This window comes from Ambystoma mexicanum, chromosome 8, assembly GCF_040938575.1.
Source record: "Ambystoma mexicanum isolate Mex_15411 chromosome 8, UKY_AmexF1_1, whole genome shotgun sequence".
NCBI lineage: Eukaryota > Metazoa > Chordata > Amphibia > Caudata > Ambystomatidae > Ambystoma > Ambystoma mexicanum.
In genome coordinates this window covers 1,430,706,220-1,430,728,800 of record NC_090929.1, presented here as the reverse complement: position 1 = coordinate 1,430,728,800, position 22,581 = coordinate 1,430,706,220, and the positions used below count along the sequence as shown (strand labels likewise).

At 50.8% G+C, this 22,581-nt stretch overlaps 1 protein-coding gene across 1 annotated transcript in view; it reads right to left on the bottom strand.

Moving 5' to 3' along the window:
• The window catches only part of RRP12 (ribosomal RNA processing 12 homolog), a 1,372,062-nt gene that overhangs the window by 1,163,984 nt on the left and 185,497 nt on the right, over positions 1 to 22,581 (bottom strand). The window contains exon 11 of the mRNA XM_069611582.1: positions 17,508 to 17,619. Coding sequence (XP_069467683.1) covers positions 17,508 to 17,619 — 112 coding nt within the window. The remainder of the gene's footprint in view (positions 1 to 17,507; positions 17,620 to 22,581) is intronic.

Below are 22,581 nucleotides of genomic sequence, written 5' to 3'. Positions count from 1 at the left end.
CACTCCCTGCCGCATTGAGCTAGAGCGTTCCCCCCCAACCCCCCTTATTCCCCGCGCACCACCTGCTCACACCCAGACAACCTCCAGACCACACCCCATTCCGAATTCAAGTGTATCCTTTTTAATAACCGCTCTGTAGCAAAAAAAAAAATCTTCAACCTCCTCTCCTCTGACAAACGGGACCTAGTCTTTACCACGGAAACTTGGTTCTCAGGTGACTTTGCCCCTGTTGCATGAGGCATTACCCCCCCCCCCCCCCAACCGCCCCCAGCTACTCCCTCATCCCGCTCAACAGACCCTCAAGAGGAGGCGGCGTGGCAGTCCTCTTGAAATCTTACTTCTCCGTCACTCGTTGATTCTCAGACATGCATTCCATCAAGCAAATCCCTTGTTAAACTCTCACTATACCTCTGACTTTCTCCCACAGCTTCCTGCTCATTTACAGACCTCCTGGTTACAACATACATTTTTCAACCAACCTCTGTAGTCACCATTCAAGTAAATCACCCCTCCCTGTCTCTCCTATGAGACCTCAATATCTGGTTGGACATTCCCACCAACCCCATTACCCATCCACTGGTCAACAGTCTATGCGCTCAACCTCTCCCTTCATATGAACGGCCCAACGTGCTCTAAAGGGCACACCCGAGATGCCATCTTCAGCTCCCTTGACACGATACATCTAGCGCCCCCCCCCCCCCCTTACCACCCATCTGGTAAGAACACTTGGTTGTCCCTTTCTCCATCCTCTCCACTGCCCCTCCCCTACTCTTTCGACTCATGGCTCAATGAATCATTAATTCTCTCACCCCCTAGCGCACCGCCCCCCTCACGCAATGGACCGTTTCCCAAATGGTTTACTCCCGAACTGAGGAATGCCAAAAAAGTAAATAAATATCTGGAACGCAAACGGTGAGCAGAAAAAAACAGTCTCAGCAGATCCAATTTTGCCTTGCACCATCGGAACTACAAAGTCCGGAAAGCCAAAAAAGCCTACTACAACAATCGGGTTCTCAACTGTGGAAACCGCAGCAAAGTACTCCACAGAATCATATCTGAATTTGTCAAATGCACTTGCACCTCTTCCCAATCTGCACCATCTCAATCGCTCTGCAACTCTCTCCCTCCACTTATACACCACTGCTCTTGACACTTAGCAATCCAACAACCCCCCTCTGCCCCAACCCCCACCTTTGACTCCTTCAGACCGATCTGCACAGAAGAATTTCTTGACCTATCTGCTAGCAAACCATCTGGCTCACCCCCTAGACCCCTGCCCCGCCTCAGTCCTCAAAGAAATATTCTCGTCCACCTGCACATGAGAACATGCAAGGACTATTCTAAATGACTCCCTCAGCTCCGGAATTTTCCCAGATGCCTTCAAAATTGCACGTCAAGCCTCTTCTTTCTTAAAAAAACCATCTCTTGACCCCCATGACCCAAAATAAAACTACAGACCAACCTTGAACACCAGATTCCTTCAAAACTCATCAACCGAACGGCAAACTCCCAACTAAATGCTTTTGTTGAATCCAACAACCTCCTCGACCCCGCACAATCGGGCTTCAGACCGTTGCATTGAACCGAAACCACTCTGGCCTCAATCTGGGACGATCTTAAGATCACAGCAGACTCTGCAGGATACACTGCACTAATTCTCCTCGACCAGTCTGCAGTCTTCGACACGATAAACCACTCAATCCTCCTTGACCGTCTCCACTCCCTTGGAATCTGTGGCACCGGTCTCAAATGGATCGCCTTGTTCCTCAACAACCAGAAACAAATAAGGAACAAGTTACTTACCTGTAACTGTTGTTCTCCAGCATGGGTCTGGCATGGATTCACATGCTCATGAATATTCCCCGTCGTCAGGCTGGGAATCCTCGGTAAAGAAAAAACCAGTATCAGTTTCGTTTCTGATCTGTCTTTCGTAGTGGTAACCAATCACTGATCTCTGCGTCATACTGACCACAGCCAATAACTGCCCTCTACCTAAGCCCCGCCTCTGGCAGCCATCTTCAGATTTGGTAGCACGTGAAGTGGCAGTATGACCAAGTGAAGAGCCGCAGAGGGGTAGGCGGGAGGGTTTGCATGTGAATCCATGCCAGACCCATGCTGGAGAACAACAGTTACAGGTAATTAACTTGTTCCTTCTCCAGCATGGGGTCTGGCATGGATTCACATGCTCATGAATAAAGAATACATAGCAGTACACATGCACAACCACGGGAGGTGGCAAAGGCTCAACATTAAGCATTACATCAAACTCAACATTAAGCAATTCTTACCTCCTCACCAGGCTCACCTCAGGCGAACAGATTGCGCAGCACTGCTTGGCCGACCCTGGAATCCCGATCGACGCAGTAGAATTCCGTGAAGGTGTGCGTCAACCTCCACGTAGCAGCCCTGCAGATGTCCAGCAAGGGCACACCAGATAGGAACGCCGTGGTAGCTGCGATCGCTCTGGTGGAATGGGCTCTCGGACGGCCAGGCAACGGTCAGTTTGCCAACCGATGACAGTACATGATACAGCCGGAGAGCCATCTGGAAATGGAGGCCTTTGAGAGAGCCTTCCCCTGATTGACAGGTCCAAAGTTCACAAAAAGTTGTGATGTCTTCCGAAAACACTTCGTGCGGTCCATGTAAAACTTCAGCGCTCTAGCCACATCCAGCGAGTGCAAAGTCCTTTCGGCCGGCGACGAAGGCGACGGGAAGAAAACGGGCAACACCAAGGGTTCGTTGAGGTGGAAGTCTGACGGCACCTTGGGCATGAAGGAGGGGTGCGTCCTGAGCACTACCCTCGTGTCGTGAAAAGTCAAGTACGGGGGCTTGCAGGAAAGGGCCTGGATCTCTCCCACTCTTCGTGCGGAGGTGATGGCCACAAGAAATGCTGTTTTCCATGACAAGAACTTCAACGGAGCCGAGTGCAGAGGCTCGAACGGAGGTCCCATGAGCTTGGTCAACACCACGTTGAGATCCCACGCCGGGGCCGGAGCCTTCACCGGCGGGAACGATCTGAACAGTCCCTTCATGAATTCTTCCAGACGATGAGACCACAAAGATATCCACCCCGTGGTTCTGGTGTATCGGGAGATCGCAGCAAGATGAATCTTGATGGACGCGTGCGCCAGCCGAGCCTTGGCCAGCGTCAGAACGTACGGCAGTACCTGGGGAGCCGTAATCCGTAGAGGGTTAATCTTCTGTGCGTGGCACCAGACAGAGAACCTCTTCCATTTGTGTCCATAGCATTTAAGAGTTGAGGACGCCCTGGCCTTTGCAAGAACCTCTCTGCAGTCGGCCGGTATGTCGTATCCTCCAAACTCTAACGCTGCAGGAGCCAGGCCTGCAAGTTCAGAGACTTCGGGTCGTGATGGAAGATGGCGCCTCCTTCCCTGGAGAGAAGATCCGCGTCGGCTGGCAGCTTGATTGACGGGGACGCTGACAAGTCCAGAAGGTCCGGGAACCATATCTGCCTCGGCCACGCAGGTACTACAAGGATCATCCTGCACCGTGACCTCTTGAGCTGGTTGATGAGCCGGATCAGCAATGGCAATGGAGGGAACGCGTATAGAAACAGGCCCTCCCAGGGGAACGAGAAAGCATCGCCCATGCTCCTCGGCTGGGGAAACCTGCTGGCGAACCTCCGGCACTTGGAGTTCGTCGCCGTCGCGAACAGATCGATCTGGGGAGTGCCCCACCGTCGGAAGAGGCGGTCCACTAGATCCTGTCGTAGTTCCCACTCGTGGCACGAGCGCAGCTCTCTGCTGAGTGAGTCGGCGATGGTGTTTTTTTATCCCTGCCAGATGAAACGGCACCAGAAACATCCCTTGGGCGACGGCCCAATGCCACAGATCCTGCGCCTCCTTGGACAGGGCTGGGGATCGGATACCGCCTTGCTTCCTGATGTAGAACACGGTGGCGGTGTTGTCGGTGAAGATCCTCACCACCTTGCCCTTGAGGGACGGAAGGAAGGACCCGAGGGCCCAAAACACTGCACGGAGCTCCAGGACGTGGATATGGAGGGACTTCTCCGTCAGAAGCCAAAGGCCTCTCGCGTGCAGATTTTCGGTGTGCGCTCCCCACCCTTCCAGGGAGGCATCCGTGGTCACTGTCTCCTGGTGGCTGGGGGTCTGGAAGTCCATGCCCGCCGTCAGATGCGCGCGGGTGCCCCACCACCGGATCGCTCGTCGGAAACTCTCGTCGAGTGTGATCCTCTCCTCGAAGCTGCCCGTCTGGAACCAGCGCGCGTCCAGGAATTCCTGCAACGGGCGCATCCGGAGCCTGCACAGGCGGATGAGATAAATGCAAGAAGACATCATTCCGAGGAGGGACTTGATGGACCTCACCCTGGCCGCGTCCGCAACCAGCATCCGCTGCACCTTGCCCAAGATGGCCCTCGTCCCTTCCTCCGACGGAGAGGCCAGAAGCGACACTGTCGAGCTTCGCTCCCAGAAACAGAGCGTCTTGCGCGGGCACCAGGTGGGACTTGGCGTAGTTTATGGAGAATCCCAGGTCCGTGAGTAGTTGGACGGTCCTTGCCGTGTGCTCCACGGCGAGCTCCTTCGTCTTTGCTCGGATGAGCCAGTCGTCCAGGTAGGGGTAGACGTGGATCCCCTCTCGGCACAGCTGCGCCGCCACCGGTGCGAGGCACTTGGTGACCACCCTGGGTGCCGACCTCAATCCGAAGGGAAGGGCTCTGAACTGGTAGTGACGCCCTTGGACCACGAACCTGAGAAACTTTCGGTGTCCCTTTAGGATGGGAATATGGAAGTAGCCATCCTCCAAATCCAACGACGACAGGAAATCGCCCTGCTCCAGTTGACCCAGGACGTGTTGGAGGGTGACCATCTGGAACTTCTGTGCCTTGATGAATTTGTTCAGTCGTCGTAGGTCCAGGATGGGACGCCATCCTCCCGTCTTCTTCACGAGGAAGTATCTTGAGTAAACTCCGGAGCCCCGAAGCCTCTTTGGGACGAGCTCGATGGCGCCCTTCTTGAGCAGCGCCTTTACCTCCAAGAGAAGTTGAGGGACGTGATCTTTCCTGGCCACAGGGGGTGATGCGCGGGCACCTCTTTAGAAACTCGAGCGCGTGACCCTGAGCTAGGGCGTCCAGCACCCAACGGTCGGTGGAGATGGACTCCCACACGCTGACGAAGCTCGCCAGCCGGCCTCCCACTGGGGTGCTTCGGTGGGGGCCCGACCCCACGACCGGTTCAGTCCTGCTTCGACGAGGCTTTGCCGCCTTGTCCTCCTTGGCGACGACGGCGGGGTCCGCCTGACTTGCCTCGTCCCCTGTAAGCTTCCTGTGACGACGAACGGGCCGCTTGACGGTAGGTGGAAAATCTGCCGCTGGAACCTTTGGAGGCACCCCGTTTGCCTCCGCCGCTCCGAAAGGGCGGCCGCCGTTGCTGGAGAACCCCAAGAGCCCGGGCCGTCTCCGTGTCCGCCTTGATGGCTTGAAGGGAATCGTCCACTGTTTTCCCAAACAGGTTGTTTCCGTTGAACGGCATGTCCAAGACTCTGGGCTGCACGTCATGACGGAAGTCAGTAGCCTTGAGCCATCCACGCCGCCCAAGGCACACGCCGTTGCCCAACTGGCGAAATCCAGTGTCAGCGATGTCCGTCGCAATCGTAATGGCGTGGTCCGACGCCACCTCTCCTTCCTGCAAGATCTCTAGGGCTTCCGCCCTCTTGTCGTCCGGTAGGAAGTCCAGCAGGGGGGCCAGTTTGTACCACAGCTCCCTGTCGTAGCGGGCAACGATAGCCAAGGCGTTGGCCGCCTTAATCGTCGTCGCTGCCGATGAGATGACTCTGCGTCCCATCGTGTCCTGTCCGGCGGGGAGGTTGATGTAGAGGCCGCGCGCGCCCCCCCCCCCCCGCTTTCTTCCTGGCCGCCGCGGAGACGACCGAGTCCGGGGGGGTCGCGTCCGGGACCCGGTACTTCTTCTCGTACCGATCCCTTCTAGCCGGCGTCGTGGATGGGTTCTTGAGGAGGGCGAGGCCCTCATCCCAAATATCGTCTAGTAGAGGTACAGCGAGGACCGTCTTCCTCTTGGTCTCGCGCCGTTGATAAAGGAAACCTTCCTTCTTCTCTTCCGGGCAGAGCTGGAAAAGCTCGGATGCCCTGGCGATCATGGAGTGAAACTATCCAATCTCGTCGGGCGGGAAAGCCCGAGTGGGAGGTGACGACGGGAGATCCTCGTCGTAAACCTCGTCGTCTGTACCCGTCGCGGCCGTGTCAGTCCCTGTATCATCCCCATGTGTCGTGGACGGGGAGGAGGGCTGAAAAGGAGGTGGAGGGTGAATCCTTCTCTTAGGGGGAGGGCTCCCAGAAGGGCCTGGCTCCAGGTCCCCCGTCGGGAGCGGTTCCTCCGTTGGTGGTAACGGCAGTCTCGTCCTCATCTCCGAGCATAAGGACTGTATAGCCAACAAAATGGCCGCCGAGTTGTCTTGCTGCACTGGTTGAGGGAGATCCGACGGGCGATCAGGAGCCCCGTCGGCATCCTCGAGGCCCTCGTCGTCTTCCACGTCGGGGTCCCTCCCGACAGGATGGCCTGCTTCCACGCCAGAGCCGTGGCCTAAGACTTCGATCAGCTCCTCCTCAGAGGCTGAGGCCGAGTCCACGACGACCTCCTGCCCCCCCTTTTTCTTCTCCGGAGGTTTCACAGGGGTCCTGTCGATGGGCATGAAAGAGGACTCCCTCCGGTGGCAGGGAGATTCTGGGCCCCGGGGTCGCCACCACTGGTGTAGCCTCCACAGGCTGAGCCAGGGCCGCCGCGACTGTCTCGATAGAGGCCTTGGCCGGATAGATCAAGGCTTTCACCACCTTCGGTGCGCTCATGGGCCTTAGGGCACGACCGGGGTCTCTCCAGGGGCTTCACTGGGTGCTCGGCCTTCCTCTTACCCGAGCCAGAGCGTTGGCTCGTGGTTGATGGCGCCGGGGAGGATGCGCCCTGCCTGGCGCCCGTAGAGCCCGACCGTTCGGCGCTCCCGGTGCCAGCGGACTCGCGGTGCTTGGCCTTCTGTTGGACCCCCGTCGCCGGGGCGCCCTCAAAGGTCTTAGAACACCGCTCGGACTTCTTCTCGCCCGACGGGCTCTTTCCTTCCAGCCAGTTGGCGAGACGTTGATGGCGGTCCTTCATGGTCCGCTCCGACATATTGCCGCAAAACGCACAGTCCTTCTCCACGTGCGTCTTGTCCTCATGTAGGCAGTAAAGGCAAAGGGAGTGTTCGTCCTCCTTAAAGACATTCTGAAGCTGGCATCCAGGGCAGACCCTGAACAGCTTTCCGGGCGTCGAGCTTCCCTTCTCCTGGGCCATGTTCGAGATGGGACTGAGAAACTTGTGGAGTCCTCCAAAAGCTTGGCTCGACGAAATCTTCACCCTTGAGGGGCGTAGACGAATCCGACACGGGTCCCCGTTGATCGGATGAAGAAACGGTGGAGCTTGAGGCGCTTTTGACCGAAAAAAGAGAAATTTTTCTGAGAAAAAACGTGAAAAATAGCACTAACGCTCGAGAGCAATAGCACGAGGATCCCAACACTTGAACGTGCGGTAAAAATCTGAAGATGGCTGCCAGAGGCAGGGCTTAGGTAGAGGGCAGTCATTGGCTGCGGTCAGTATGATGCAGAGATCCGCGATTGGTTACTACTACTAAAGACAGATCAGAAACGAAACGGATACTGATTTTTTCTTTACCGAGGATTCCCAGCCTGACGACGGGGAATATTCATGAGCATGTGAATCCATGCCAGACCCCATGCTGGAGAACCCTCCTCTCCACTTTTGTCTCTGCTGCTCGCTCCGTTAATACTGGAGTACTGCAAGGCGAATGTCTATCTGCTCTCCTATTCAACCTCTACATGTCCACCCTTCCTGGAATTATCTGCATGTAGAATATCTCATGCTACAACTACGCCGACGATACCCAAATCATCCTTAAAATCCACAACTCAGACTCCAACCCCCAGCCCGACCTCGCAGCCTGCCTCCTAGATTTCAACCACTGGATGACTATAAACCACATCCGCTTAAACCCCACTAAAACAGAAATCATGGTGTGGCAACACCGAGTTTCTACCTCGTCCACTCCCATGGCCCCCTTCCATGGGGCAACCCCTCGCCCCCTCAGTCACAGTAAAAAACCTAGGTGCACTATGGACTCTGGCCTAACCCTCTCCCAACAGATCAACAACGTCTCTTAATGTTATCACTACCATCTCAAAATGTTCAGGCGCATTTTTTCCCTACCTCTCCTTCCCAAACAGACTTGCCGCTGTTATGTCTATTGTAATGTCAAGCCTCGACTATATGTTATGACATGCATTACTTACCGTAATAGCATTTCTGATGATTGTATCTGCTTAGAATCACATGCTGTGCATATGGTCCGACATCCAGTGGTAACCGCAGAGCATTGCATCTGGTCTTTCGGTGACCGAAAGGAGACGTCGGCATTGGCGTGTCTCTAACACTATCCCTATCGTGACGTGTGTAGTACCCAAAATCCCTCACGCAGCGAGGTCCCTCCGATTGTATTTTTTCTGCCATGAGGGAGCCCAAGGCTATAGTGAGAGTACATAAAGAGAAAGTAGTAAGAAGTCTATGTTCCTTCCACCCCGAGCAGGGCGGTAAGGAGCGCCCATGTGAATCTAAGCAGATAGAATCATCAGAAATGCTGTTACAGTAAGTAATGCATGTCTTCTGATGCTTGTTAATCTGCTTAGAATCACATGCTGCGCATAGACTAGCGAGCAGTACCCGGAGTTGGAGGTGGGTTGTGAGAAGGAACAGTAGAGAAAAGATGTCTTAGTACTGCTTGCCCCACCTGAGAATCAGACTTAGATTGAGTGTCTAGGCAATAGTGTTTTGTAAAGGTGTGTACAGAACTCCAGGTTGCCGCTTTGCAAATGGACTCAAGAGGAACATTTGCAATGAATGCTATGGATGCCCCAGTGCCGCGAGTAGAATGTGCTCTAGTCTCTCTTCGCAAGAGTGTAACAGTGTGATCCATGTGACAATCCACCTTGAGATAGCTGATTTACAGACAGGATCCCCTTCTCTACCAGCTGCCACTGAAACAAAGAATGGTTTAGTCTTTTAGTGGTTTAGTTTTCTCCAGGTAAAACATGACTGCCCTGCGCATGTCTAGTGTGTGAAGGCTTCTTTCGGCCATGTTAGCAGGGTTCTAGAAGAAAGTGGGTAGTTCGATTGACTGGTTCACATGGAACTTCGAAATAAATTTAGTCGCAAACCTGTGATGTGTGCGCAGAACTACCTTATCTTTGTGGGTTGTAACAAAGGGGTCTAAAACAGAAAGAGCCTGTAGTTCGCTAACCGTCCTGATAGAAGTGATAGCCACTAGGAAGGCTGTCTTACAAGTCAGGTCTTTCAGACTAGCTTTATGCATAGGCTCGAAGGGAGCTCCCATGAGCCTGGTTAAAACCACATTCAGATCCCATCCAGGGGCTGAGTGAGAGATGGGAGGATAAATCCTCTTAACCCCTTCCATAAAGGCTTTAATCACTGGCATCTTCCACCACGATACCTTTTGCTGTGATGTGGTGTAGGCTGACAAAGTAGCCAGATGAACCTTTATGGAATTAAAGACTAACCCAGAGTCCAACAGGTGGGTTAGATACAACACAATGTGTGAGGGTGAGCAAGCGATAGGATTGACACCCTTGGAATTGCACCAGATGTCGAAACGTTTCCACTTGCTAGCGTAGCAATAACATGCATTAGGTTTCCTTGCTTCCCTGAGTATGTCCATGCACCTCTGAGGGAGTTGCAAGTGTCCAAACTCTACGATCTCAGGAGCCAGGCCCTAAGTTCAGGGTTTGGGGGCACGGGTGTAGGGTTTTCCCCCCCTGTCATGAGACATGTTGTATGGGCAGGGCAGCTTGACTGGAGGGGAGAGGGACATTTCCATCAGGTGAGCGAACCAGGGTTGGCGGGCCCACTTGGGGGCCACTAGTATCATGGTAACTGGTTCCTGGTGCATCTTGTGCACCATCTTGTTGAGAAAGGGAGTCGGGGGGTGGGGGGGGGGGGGGGACTTCGCGTAGACACATTTCCCCGACCAAGTTATCCAGAGACCGTTCCCCTTGGACGTTCTCCTGAGTAGCGAACAGGTCGATCTCTGGGAACCCCCATTCTGCGAAGACTCTGGATACAATGTCTTCGTGCAGTCGCCATTCGTATTTTTCTGGCAGAGGAAAATCTCTGCTGAGTAAATCTGCTAGAAGATTGAGTTCTCCTGGAACATGTTGGGACAACAAAAACATCTTGTGTTTGAGAGCCCATATCCAAATGTTTTGGGACAGCTTGGATAGCCCTGGAGAGTGAGTACCCCCCTGTTTGTTCAGGTACTACATTGCTGTAGTGCTGTCGGTTAAGATCAGCATCGTCTTCTCTTGCAGTTGTACCTGAAAGGCTTTCAATGCTTTGAACACTGCTAATAGCTCCAGTAAGTTTATATGATTGGACGCTACTTGAGGGGACCACACTCCGTGTGCTGTCTGCTGAGGCAGGTGAGGCGCCCCCACCCCGTGAGATGAGTCTGTCGTGAGAGTGGCTTCCACTGCAGGGGTGGTGAAGGTTTTCCCCTTCAGGTGGTTTCTCCCTCGACCACCACTGGTCGCGGGGCTGGCGAGACAACTACCAGATCTTCCCATTGTCCGCTGGCCTAACACCACCGGCTGTTGAGCCATTCTTCCATGGGATGCATGCGCAGCCGCGTGTGGGGAACCAAGTATATACATGACGCCATCATCCCTAGCAACCGCATGGCTTTGCGTACCGTCACCTCTCGACTGGCTACATATTGAGGAATCTGAGAGAGCATGTTCTGAACCCTTTCGCTGGAGGGGAAGACAAGACAGTCTTCCGTCCGAATTAGTGCCCCCAGAAATTACTTGGCTGGAGACTAGGCTGGACTTCTTTTCGTTGATTGAAAAACCCAGGCTGAAGAGATCTGTTTTTTGGGTGTTCGAAAAACAAGCATCGAATGAGTCCCCCGTAATGAGCCAGTCGTCGAGGTAAGGGTAAACTAGGACTGATAGTCTGCGCAGGTGTGCTGCTGCCACTGCCAGGACTTTGGTAAACACCCTAGGCGCCGAGGCTATGCCGAAGGAGAGTACTTTGAACTGGTAGTGTTTGTCCAGGATCATGAACCTTAGGTATTTTCTGTGCGCTGGCAACATTGAAATATGAAAGTATGCATCTTTCATATCCAATGTTGCCATGAAGTCCCCCCGTTTCAGCAATGAGATCACTTCTTGTAGTGTTACCATGCAAAACTTCTGGGGTTTATGAACATGTTCGCTGGGCGCAGATCTAGAATAGGACGCATGCTGAAATCCTTTTTGGGTACAAGGAAGTACCCTGAATAAATACCCTTGTTTACCTGAAGAATAAGGACAGCTTCTATGGTGTCCTTTCCCAGCAGTGCTTCCACCTCTTGAATCAGGACGTTTAGATCCAGTGAAATGCACCGTGAGCGCGGCAGTGTGAACTGTAGAGGTTGGGAGAATTCCACGCAATAACCGTGGGCGCCCGTCTTTTTATCCCCTCCCATGCCTTGAGGAAAGATGTTAATCGCCCCCGACCAGGGCGGCATGGGAGGGGACCTGGACTTGGTGGTCATTTCTGACCGGAGGCCGTGGCTCCTATGGGATTGGGGCCTCTGCCTCTACCCTTGCCGCGTTTGACCCCTTGAGGGATAGTAAGCAGGGCTTCCAGATGTCTGGTTATTGTTGAAGCTGCCCATGCCGTAGTTGTTTTGACCAGCACAAGCTTGTCCTCGAAAGGACCGCCAAGAGTTATTACCCCTCTGGGAAGAGGGTTTTTGTGTAATTTGTTGCAGAGACTTTAAGGCCTCATGCTGCTTCTTGGCTGTCTCCAACGCTTCATCAACTGCTTTCCCAAAGAGGTTTGACTCTTCGATGGGCATATTAATGAGGGAGGCCTGAGTTTCAGGTCTAAACCCTGATGTACGCAGCCATGCGTGTCTCTTCAGAAGAGTCCCTTGTGCAAGGGATCTGCCAGATGTTTCCGCAGTATCCAGGATTTTTTAACCACATTCTGGTTAACCAGTTTTCCTTCCGCAACAATGGCGAAAAGCTTGGTCCTGGCACCTCCTGAAGGCCTTCTTGGAGCAGGTTCCATTGGGCATCGGCATAGCTTGCTAATAGCGTAGTATTATTAGCAACCCGAAGGGTATATGCAGCTGCTGACGTGACACGTTTGCCTAGGGCATACAATCTTTTAGACTCCTTGTCCGGAGGTGATTCTCCAGTGGCAAGGGGTACCCCTGCCCTCTTACGAGTAGTGGTCACCACCAGTGAGTCCGGGATGGCATGCCCCTTGATATATAGAGGGTCGGAAGGAGAAGGCCGAAATAATTTGACTCGGGTTCACGGCCCTCGTCTGGGCAGGTGTGACTAAAGATGGAGCTATCCGCCTCTTAACAGAGTTAAGGAGGGGAATGGATTGACTTGCTGGAGGTTTTTCCTTAATAATGTCCTCCACCAAATCCTGCTCAGTCAAAGCCTCTTGAGTGGCAATTTTGAAGAATTCTGCTGCTTTTTTCAACATGGTGTTGAAAGCCATATGGTCATCCACAGTGGAGGCCTGGCGAGCCGGAGTGGAAGGAGGAGAATCGATGCACAAAATATCAGAGTCCTGATCTTGATGTGACCAAGGATCCTGTCCTTGCTGGGTTTCCTCCTAGTTCTCCATCGTCTCTTGTTGATCTTCATAATTTGAGAAAAGAGGATTCCTCTTCTTCAGTATAGATGTCCCTGTATGTGTCCATGTGGGCCACGTCTTCCTGTTGGAAAACCGGAGGCTGAACATCTTGTATTTGAAGGTTAGGGTCTACCTGAGCCTTTTTCGGCAGAGGCTGGTCAGCAGAACTGATAATCTGCTCCAGCCGATCCAAACATCCCTCTAACTTTTCAGTAGTCCATTTCGAGGACCTAAAAGGGCCTAGGTGGGGAGAAAACATTCTCCGCCCTTTGGTGTCGAGAGGAATTTCTCAGGGCGTCTGAGGGAGGCTCTTGACTATCCACGTAAGAGTCATCGGAATCGCGGCCCAAGTCCGAACATTTTTCCACGGCCTGGCCCATAACTTTCTGCGGGACTGGGATAAGGTCCACCGCCGCTGCAATCCTACCGATGCTCTTCCGGATAGTAACCGAATCGTCATGAGATAAAGCCTCCGATGATGTAGCGGTAGCCGAAACGCTGTCTGCAGCACCAGAAGGCCCAGCGGTCGGAGTGCCGGGTAGAGGCCTAGTCATAACTTTCGGGCATATTGAGGCCTTGGAAATCGTCGAAGTTTCGGACTCCAAGACTTCAGCACATGTAGATTGGGGAGTAGCACCCTTATTAATTTTCGTTTGCCCAGTCATGCGCTGTTGCGGATGCAGGGAAGACTTTGGATCTACACGACCCGAGTGAAACGTCCAAATTTTCAACTGACCCGTTGGCGCTTTTGCCTTTTTCGTCAAAGATGGCGTAGGGGTTGTGTGTTTAGTGCGATGTTTATGTACGCCCTTGTCGCTGGGTGTAGTCCCTGTAGCAAGACCAGAGTCGAGCCTGGAAAGGTCGGGATGGGCATGGCGGACCTAGAAGTGTCCCCCTCAAGGTCTAGAACATCCGCATTGGACGTTTGGTCATCTGAAGTACCCCCATCACTTTAGGCTGGTGTTGCGGTAGGGGAGGGAGGCTCCACGCGTGACATGCCGTACGCAGCCCACCGCTTTACAAGGCGATCCTTAAGGGTTTTAGGTTTAAGGAGCTTGCAGGCCGAACACCGCTTTTCGTCGTGCTCTAGGGGGAGACAGGCGTTACACGTCCTGTGCTCGTCCTTCCAAGGATATCTGACCCTACACTTGGGGCAGAATCTAAAAGGAGTCCTTTCCATAGCAAAAGGGAAGGATGACCAGACCAAAAGGGAAAGAGGTGGAAAGGAGAAAAGACATAATATGGCCACCCCGAACCCACTCTCCCTACTGTATAGGTCGGCCAGAGGGCCTGACCACGTGGAAATCCGGCCGCCGGATCTTAGGCGCCGAGACCACAGCCGTAGACGATTCCTCCGTAGTCTTCTTCGAAGATGTTCCGATTAGGCGAAGTGACTTAACGGGGCATTAAACCGAAATTCGGTAAAGATAAACAATGTCTCTAGTAAGAGCTCCGCTGTAGGGCAACCAGTTATCTGGGTGGAAAAAAACAATCTAAGGGACCTCGGCACGCAAGGGATTTTGGGTACTACACACATCACGATAGGGATAGTGTTACAGACACGCCTAGAGGTCCCCTTTCGGTCCCGAAAGACAAGATGCAATACTCCGCGGTTACCACTGGATGTCGGATCATATGCACAGCATGTGATTCTAAGCAGATTAACACGCATCAGAAATGGCATTTATAGCGCGCCTATACACAAGTGTTTCCCTATACCTAGGGGTCCCAGCATACCAACTTAATAAACTCCCTAGAGTGCAAAACGCTGCTGCAAAACTGCTCCTCGCCTGGGATTCAAGAGACCACACCTCTCCAGCTCTCGGAACCCTCCATTGGCTCCCAGTCGGACGAAGGGCCCCTTTCAAGACCCTGTGCATCACTCATTGTGCAGTGCACAAGACCGGGCCACTGCTGTCATGAATCGCCACTTTCGCCCCCTATGGACTTCATGGTCCATAAGGCACTGCATCATTGGGACAATCATCCTTCCAACATGGCCGCCTGCACAGGAGCGCTACTCTAGCGCTTACCGTCGGACGTGCTGCCTTCTAGAAAATAGGCACGCCCCCGCGGCTCTGCGCGTCTCAACGCTACTGTCCCGTGTTGCTAGCGATTGCTACTGCTCCCTTCGTCAGCTCCTTCCCAGCTTCTTCTATCCTTCCCTTCCAGGCTGGCCCCCTGTTTAGAACTGCTCTCGCAATTCTTGGCTCCTTCCTCCTTTATCCCGGACCGTGTGTGCGGTCCCGTGCTAGCGGGTCTCCCGCTCGTTCTGAACTCTGAATCTGCGCCGCTGTTCCTTCCTGGAATCCGCCATAGTGCTTCCATCCTGGATACTGAACTTTACCCAGCTTCCTGAGGCATACAGCGGACCTCACACTGGACCCAGACCCAGAGGACACGCACCCTTACCTGTACAAGTCCAGAACAACCAGGAAGAAGGAAAAGTCTCCAAACAAGACTCAACCTCGAGAAAAACAGGTGAGAAAAAAAGGGCAGAGTGTGACAGTTATACCTGCAAGATAAGCTGAAACCTTACCTCTCACCCCGCACCCCAAGATCAAGCACCCCCTCCTTTTAGAGATTCCAACCACTAACTCGGTAAGGATCGGAGGATACTCTTTCTCAACAATGGCCCAGACTGTGGAACTCGCTTCCACTTCACATCCAACACACCCACAACTATATGACATTCCGCAAATTACTAAAAACATGGCTCTTGCCATAATGCCAACATCAACCTTAAAGATGCGACTGAACTTCCAACAACCCAATAACTAAATACACAATGGGACTCCTAACCTTGTCTTTAACGAATACGCCCACTGATTGGGCTATAAACAACCATATCCCGGAACACTGAACAATGATCTCTTTAGATCCTACCCACATGAGGCCCCCAGCCTGTTACACGTCCCAGCGATGTCGCTGTGTGCCCTTACTTCGCCCTTGCAATGTCAACCACCCTCCCGTTCCGGTGTTGTAACTATATATTCCTCTGTATTACCCCCCCACCTTCATGTTTCCCTCTATACTGCCATCCCCTCTAGTCCTTGTGATGTCATTGCATGCCCCACTGTATCCGTGTCGCTTTGTACCCTGCCATCTGTTCAGGATGTCCCTATGTATCCCTCTGCCATCCTGTCGCTGTAACTCCAACCCTCAATCACTATATGCCCTTTTGTGCCTGTGTGTCGCCATGTACCCTCCCCTCCTGTTCCGGTGATGTTACTATATATCCCACTGTATTATCCTCCCCGCTGGCCCCATGATGTCACTGAATCCACTGCTGTGCTCGTGTGTACCTTCCCGCTTGATGTCTATATGTATCCCTCTGCCACCCCCGTCCTGTCGCTGTAAGCCCAGCCCTCATGATGTCGCTATGTATCCCAATGTATTATGGAATGGGTGGAATGGATGGATAGATGTATGTATGTATGTATGTGGAATGGACGGATGGAATGGATGTATATGGAATTGACGGATGGAATGGATTGAACAGACATGATGGAAGAGAGTGAATGGATGGAATGAAAGGACGGAATGGGTGGATGGAATGAATGCATTGATGGAATGGATGAATGCATTGATGGAATGGAATTACTGGAATTACCCTACCCTCTAGTTTGTGTGTGCCCACCATGCACATGTCTGTGAAACCTGCTTTCCTGTTCCTCATGGTATTGATGTATACCCCTATGTCCCCCTCGTATCGCTGTAAGCCCAGCCCCATGTCACTGTGTGTCAATGTGTGGCACTGTACCCTGCTTTCTTGTTCCCCATGCTGTTGCTATATAGCTGTGTGCCCCCCCTTCTATCGTTGTAAACCCAGCCCCGAGTCACTGTCAGTGTGTCGCCCTGTTCCCTGCCATCCTGTTCACGTGCCTGGTCTCGGGCGCTTCAAAGATGAACCATCTTATCATATTACATCACAACGCTTACTCTACTATTTACTATCACACCCCTGATAAATTCATCACCTTAATAAAACGCAGCTATTCCATGACATTCCGGCCTAATTACTCACATAAGCGTCCTTCAACCCTAATGCAGCCAGAACCCAGTCTGGGTGTCCACCCACCAGACTGCACACATCAAACTGATATCTTCAGCACCACACCTAACGCTAGGATGCAGCTACCATCCGGCAATTACAACAGCTGCACACAACTGGTGCACCCACGAACCCTACAACACTACCTGTCTTTACTGCAGAACTGTGGTTCCCAAGGGCATTCATTCAACCTACCAGGGCTTTGAGATCATACCAATGATGTACAGTGCGCTATATAAATCCCCCAAGTAACAACACAACTGAACGTCTGCTTTCTTGGGATATGATGCAATATTCCAAGTGTAATAAAAAAAATAACCAGACAAAAAGGAAATATACAATTTAAGGAGCAAGTCATTTACTAAGACATAACAGGCCAACGAGCGCACAATTGTGGGGCGATTCATTTTCTTGTACCCCCCACTAGCCTACCATCAGCACCACTCTAAGGGTCCATGAGAAGGACTGGCAGTACAACACAGGTCAGTTGCCTTTGTAAAAAGACTGAGTGGGTAAAGTACACACTTGTGCACCAAATTCAGTTTCAGACAATTTTGAAAACAGGTCCCGTCAGCACATGCAGATACAGACAAGTGATTAGGAACAGTTTTTGAAGGAAAAGAAAGCATAGACTCTAAATTGACAAACAAAACACTAAGGGAAGGGCAAGGCGGTCGAACATAGAACTTGAATTACACGATTACCTTCAGAGCCTTTGCAGAGGCAGATATGACTTGCGTGTGTGGTGAAAGGAAACAATTCATTGTAGTGGAAAAGAGACGAGGCAAATGCGACAGGCACAAGTCTTTCTGCAAACTTAAAGAAAAATAAAAGATGTTTGGACATATTTCTTCTTTAGGGAAACTAAAGAATACATAAATACAATTATAAAGACATTAATCTTTCTCAGGATCATAATTATTTGAAAAGTATGGATCCAGTAAGTTCTCAATATCAACCAGGACAGAAGAAAAGAACAATAAACTATGGATATAAAATGTTAGCCTACAGTTAGGTAAGATTTTCATAGCAATAATCAATCTTCCTGACCCGTGTCAACCCCAGAACTGTTTGCTTTACTGGTGGATTACTTTTCCCCACACCTCAGTGAGTGGAAGCTTTCTCCACACTGACAGAATATTTTACTCTTTTCATGGGTATATGATAGGTTATTTATAACATGCTTAATACTCAGAGGTTTCAAAGAGCAGACCCGGGGAATCGAACCTGTGTTGCTCCGTGTCATCTTGCTTCCAAGGCGAGCAAGTTGTCCCCCCCCCTACACCCCCGAGACTACATTTTTAAGACGAGGTGTCATTTTGAACACTCCATAGTGTCTTCCAATTTTATCCTCTGACAACTTTTGGTATGTGTTAGGCAAGCTTGGATGTAGTAAGCCTGTGGTAGACTACACCAGCCTTGTCCTCTTGGTAATAGGTAAGCTACCTCTTGGTATAGGTCTGTACTACACAAGTTGGTAGAGTGACTGAGCAGCCAGACTGATCTCAAGAAGGGTAAATGTGAGCTGTAGCGAGGTAACACCGAGATTCACAATTACAAGTATACAAATAATAATCAAGGTTTCCTGGTAAAATAATTATTTAACTGTCAGTTTTAAATAAGCCTTCTTTAGAAAGGGCAATATGCAACAATAAAAATACACTTCATAACACTTCCTCAGATTTGCTAAACAAGTAGATACGCTTTTGGGATGATTCAAACAAAACACTTCCTACACCCTGAGGGGACTTCAATTGCTAGGACAATGTTTGGCATTAATACAGCACTGTTTGAGATACTGAGGTTAAGGAAAAGTTTAGGGAAGGAACAGGCCATCAGATTCTCATAGCACGGGAATACTTTCCAATCTCCCAATGAAGTCTAGATTAGATCTTTACCAGCAATAAAAGTTTAAAAACTTATGTACCACCTATGAGGGACAATTAGAACCAAAGTCAAAGGGTTAGAAGAGTCTGCAAGGAGCCAGGACAGCCAAAGTCAATTTGAACAAGGACTATGGAGCTCAGGCACTTTAGATGGCACAAAAGTCTTGCACAATGTTTTTTTGAGAGTTTGTAGTAAAAAGAATCCCTGTTGGGCCACAAGCTGTAAATCTTGTGAAGCACAGAGCTGGAATCAACTCTGAAAAAAGCAGCTACTGCAAGTCTCCAGTGAGAACAAGCAACCTACAGACACAAGAGGCAAGTACCCCTTTAGTCAAGACACTTCCTTAGGTTGGAAGAAGAGGATCCAGCTGGCTTCTGATCCTGTTGCAGACCTGCAGATCCTGGGCCTCAGTCGTGGGGACAAAAGGGAGGATGCCTGGGGACTCCTGCCATGAGGTTTGAAGGTCGGCGGCAGCTACAGACTCTTTCCAATTCAGCAGCACTTTACAGTTTCAGCTACCGGTCAATAGCACCACACGGTTCTTGGACACGTGATGGGCTTCCCTCGCTTCTGGAGTCCAGCACCCTGCTTAGGTGACTCAGGCTTGGGTCGCCCGGCTTCAGGAAAGTCCTCACAATGTTCCTGGAGCTCTGGTCCGGCTTAAAGACGATGCATTCTATTCTGGTTTCCCTGACCCCTGGCATTCGGTTCCAGCAGCAGCAAAGAAGTACAATCAGCAGGGAGAGGTTTTCCAGTAAAGTCTGTCTTTGGGTTAGTTGGTCCCACCAACCCAAGGGAAGTCGTCCATTCCGGGCTTATCTAGTCGATATAAAGTTAGAGCTTCAGCACTGCAGCAGGGCTTCACTGGGCAGTTCAATGGTCCAGGAGGGTACAGCAAGCACCTCTTCCAGTTTGTCAGATGTTTCTTCCAGTGGTCGACTCTGCCCTCCGTTCAAGAGACCTCGCCTTTTATGCAGGTTTCTCCCATTCGTGCATAGCTTAGCTGTCCTGCAAAGACAGCCAGCCAATCGGCACTGGATGCATTCAGCTAACCAAGGATAGGGAGTTCCGGGCACCTCCCTCGCTTCCTGCCATGCCAGACACACTGGAGCCAGAGGCGGGTTTCAGCACTGAAGCCCATCCTAGACAAAACAAACAAAAGGGTTAAACCTGGTTTGGCGCGCAGAGTAAAACCCAAGAAAGACCTCACAAGCAAAAATAGTTAGCAAAAAAAAAAAACGGACGACCAGGGCCATTTTGCCAAAATGGGCACCCATGGCTGCAATACTGCAGCCGAGGATTTAGCCTGCGGTAAAAACGCACAATGGTAGTAAAATTAAACCACTGCCACCAGTCATTAAAAGTATGAGGGTAATAAACATTTGTACATGAGTAAGTAGACAAAGGGGCTACAAAGTAACCCCCCAAGCACTACATACACATAAGATGGTGTGTGCTGGATCTACAGAGAGAAAAAGGTAAGTAAAGTCAATTTAACTTTACTACTCTTGGGAACAGTAGTTCACACAAGAGAAGTGGTTTACACCTTATGAGAAATCCAAGGGGGTTCTTTGTGGCACTGCACTGAAGGTGCTGTGTGTTCCAATACAAAAATAGATACCTATGAATTTTGTATATTCTTTATTTTTGGAGTCTGACAATCTAAATCAGGTCAAAATATGAGAGAGTGAGAAAAAAGGTCTTACTCACTCCAGGATGAATATTAAGTCCTAAAGTCCAGCAAAAGAGCTGGGGGTCTCTAAGGTTGAAGGGAATTAGCACAGAAATGAGAATTCTCCTTAACAGTATACGACATGTATTACTTACTGCATTTCTGATTTTATCTGCTTAGATTCACATGCTGTGCATATAGTGCTACATCTAGTGGTAATCACGGAGTATTGCATCTGGTCTTTGAGGATTGAAAGGTGACGTCAACCTAGGCGTGCCTGTAACACTATCCATGACGTGAGGTGTACCCCAATATCCCAGATGCGTTGAGGTCCCTCTGATTGTATTTTTTCTGCCGTGAGGGAAACTTAGGACTATCGTGAGTGAGTACAGAGCGAGAAAGTAGTAAGATGTCAATGTTCCTTACATCTGAGCGGGGAGGAAGAGTGGGAGCATGTGAATCTAAGCATATACAATCATCAGAAATGCTATTACGGTAAGTAATGCATGTCTTCTGATGCTTGCGAATCTGCTTAGAATCGCATGCTGCTGTGCATAGACTACCGAGCGGTACCCGGAGTTTGTGATGGGATGCGAGAACAGTAGTGAAGAGATGCCTTAGTACCGCTTGTCCCACCTGAGAATCAGACCTAGTCAGTATCTAGGCAGCAGTGTTTTGTAGAGGTGTGTGTACAGAACTCTAGATTGCCGCTTTGCAAATGAACTTGAGAGGAACATTTGCAATGAATGCTATGGAAGCTCCAGTGCCCCACGTAGAGCGTGCTCTAGGCTTGAAGGGCAGATCTCTTGGCAAGAGCATAGCAGAGTGTGATGCAATTGACAATCCACTTTGAGATGGCGGATTTAGAGACAGGGTCCCCTTCTCCATCAGCTGCTACTGAAACGAAAAACTGGTATGTTTTCCTCAGTGGTTTAGTCTTTTCCAGATAATATACGACTGCAGTGCGCACATCCAAGTGTGTGCAGGGTTCTTTCTGCCACTTTAGTGGGGTTCTGGGAGAATGTGGGCAGTTCTATCGATTGGTTCACATGGAACTTTGAAATGAATTTGGGCGCGAACGGTGGGTGAGTGTGCAGAACCACCTTGTCTTTGTGGATAGTGACAAATGGGTCTTTAACTGAAAGGGCCTGTAGTTCACCAACTCTTCTTATTGAAGTGACTGCCACTAGGAAGGTAGTTTTGTAAGTGGGTGCTTTAAGGCTAGCCGTATGCATAGGTTCAAAGGGAGATCCCATTAGCCTAGTGAATACTACATTTAGGTACCAATCCGGAAACTGGGCTTGAAATAGGGGGATGAATTCTTTTAAACACTTTCATGAAAACCTTGATTACTGGGATCTTCGACCATGACACCTTTTTCTGGGATGTGGTATATGCTGAAAGTGCAGCTAAGTGGAGCTTTGGGGAATTAAAGACTAGACCCGAGTCCAGTAGGTGGGTCAGGTATAGTACAATAGTACAATATGGGTTGGTGAGCAATCTATGGGATTGATGCTCTTGGAATTACACCAGATAAAGCGTTTCCATTTATTAGAGTAACGTTGTCTGGTGTTCGGCTTTCTTGCTTCCCTAAGTGTGTCCATGCATCTGAGGAAGTTGGAGGTCCCCAAACTCTGACTTCAGGAGCCAGTCCGCCAAGTTGAGTTTGCAGGCATGGATGAGTGTTCCCCCCCCTCGGTCCTGCGATAGCATGTTGTATGGGCAAGGTAATTTCATCGGAGGGGATATTGACATCTCAATCAGATGGGAGAACCAGGGTTGGCGGGGCCACCAGAAACATTGTGACTGGTTCCTGGTGCACAATGTGCACTATCTTGTTGAGTAGGGTGAGTCACGGGTTGGAGAGTAAAAAATTTTCTCTGACCATATTATCCAGAGACCGTTCCCCTTGGACCGGTTCCGAGGGTACCTGGAGGCGTAATCAGGGCATTGTGAGTTCTCCAGAGTTGCAAACAGGTCGATCTCTGGAAAGCCCCATTCTGCAAAAACATTGGAGACGAGGTCTTCGTGTAGTCGCCATTTGTAATCTGTGGTTAGTGGGAAGTCTCTGCCGAGTACTTCTGCCAGAAGACTGAGATCCCCTGGAACATGTGGAGACAGGAGGAAATTCTTGTGTTTGAGAGCCCACTTCCCTATGTTTTGGGACAGTCTGGACAGCCCTGGAGAGTGTATCCCCTTGCTTGTTCAGGTAATACATG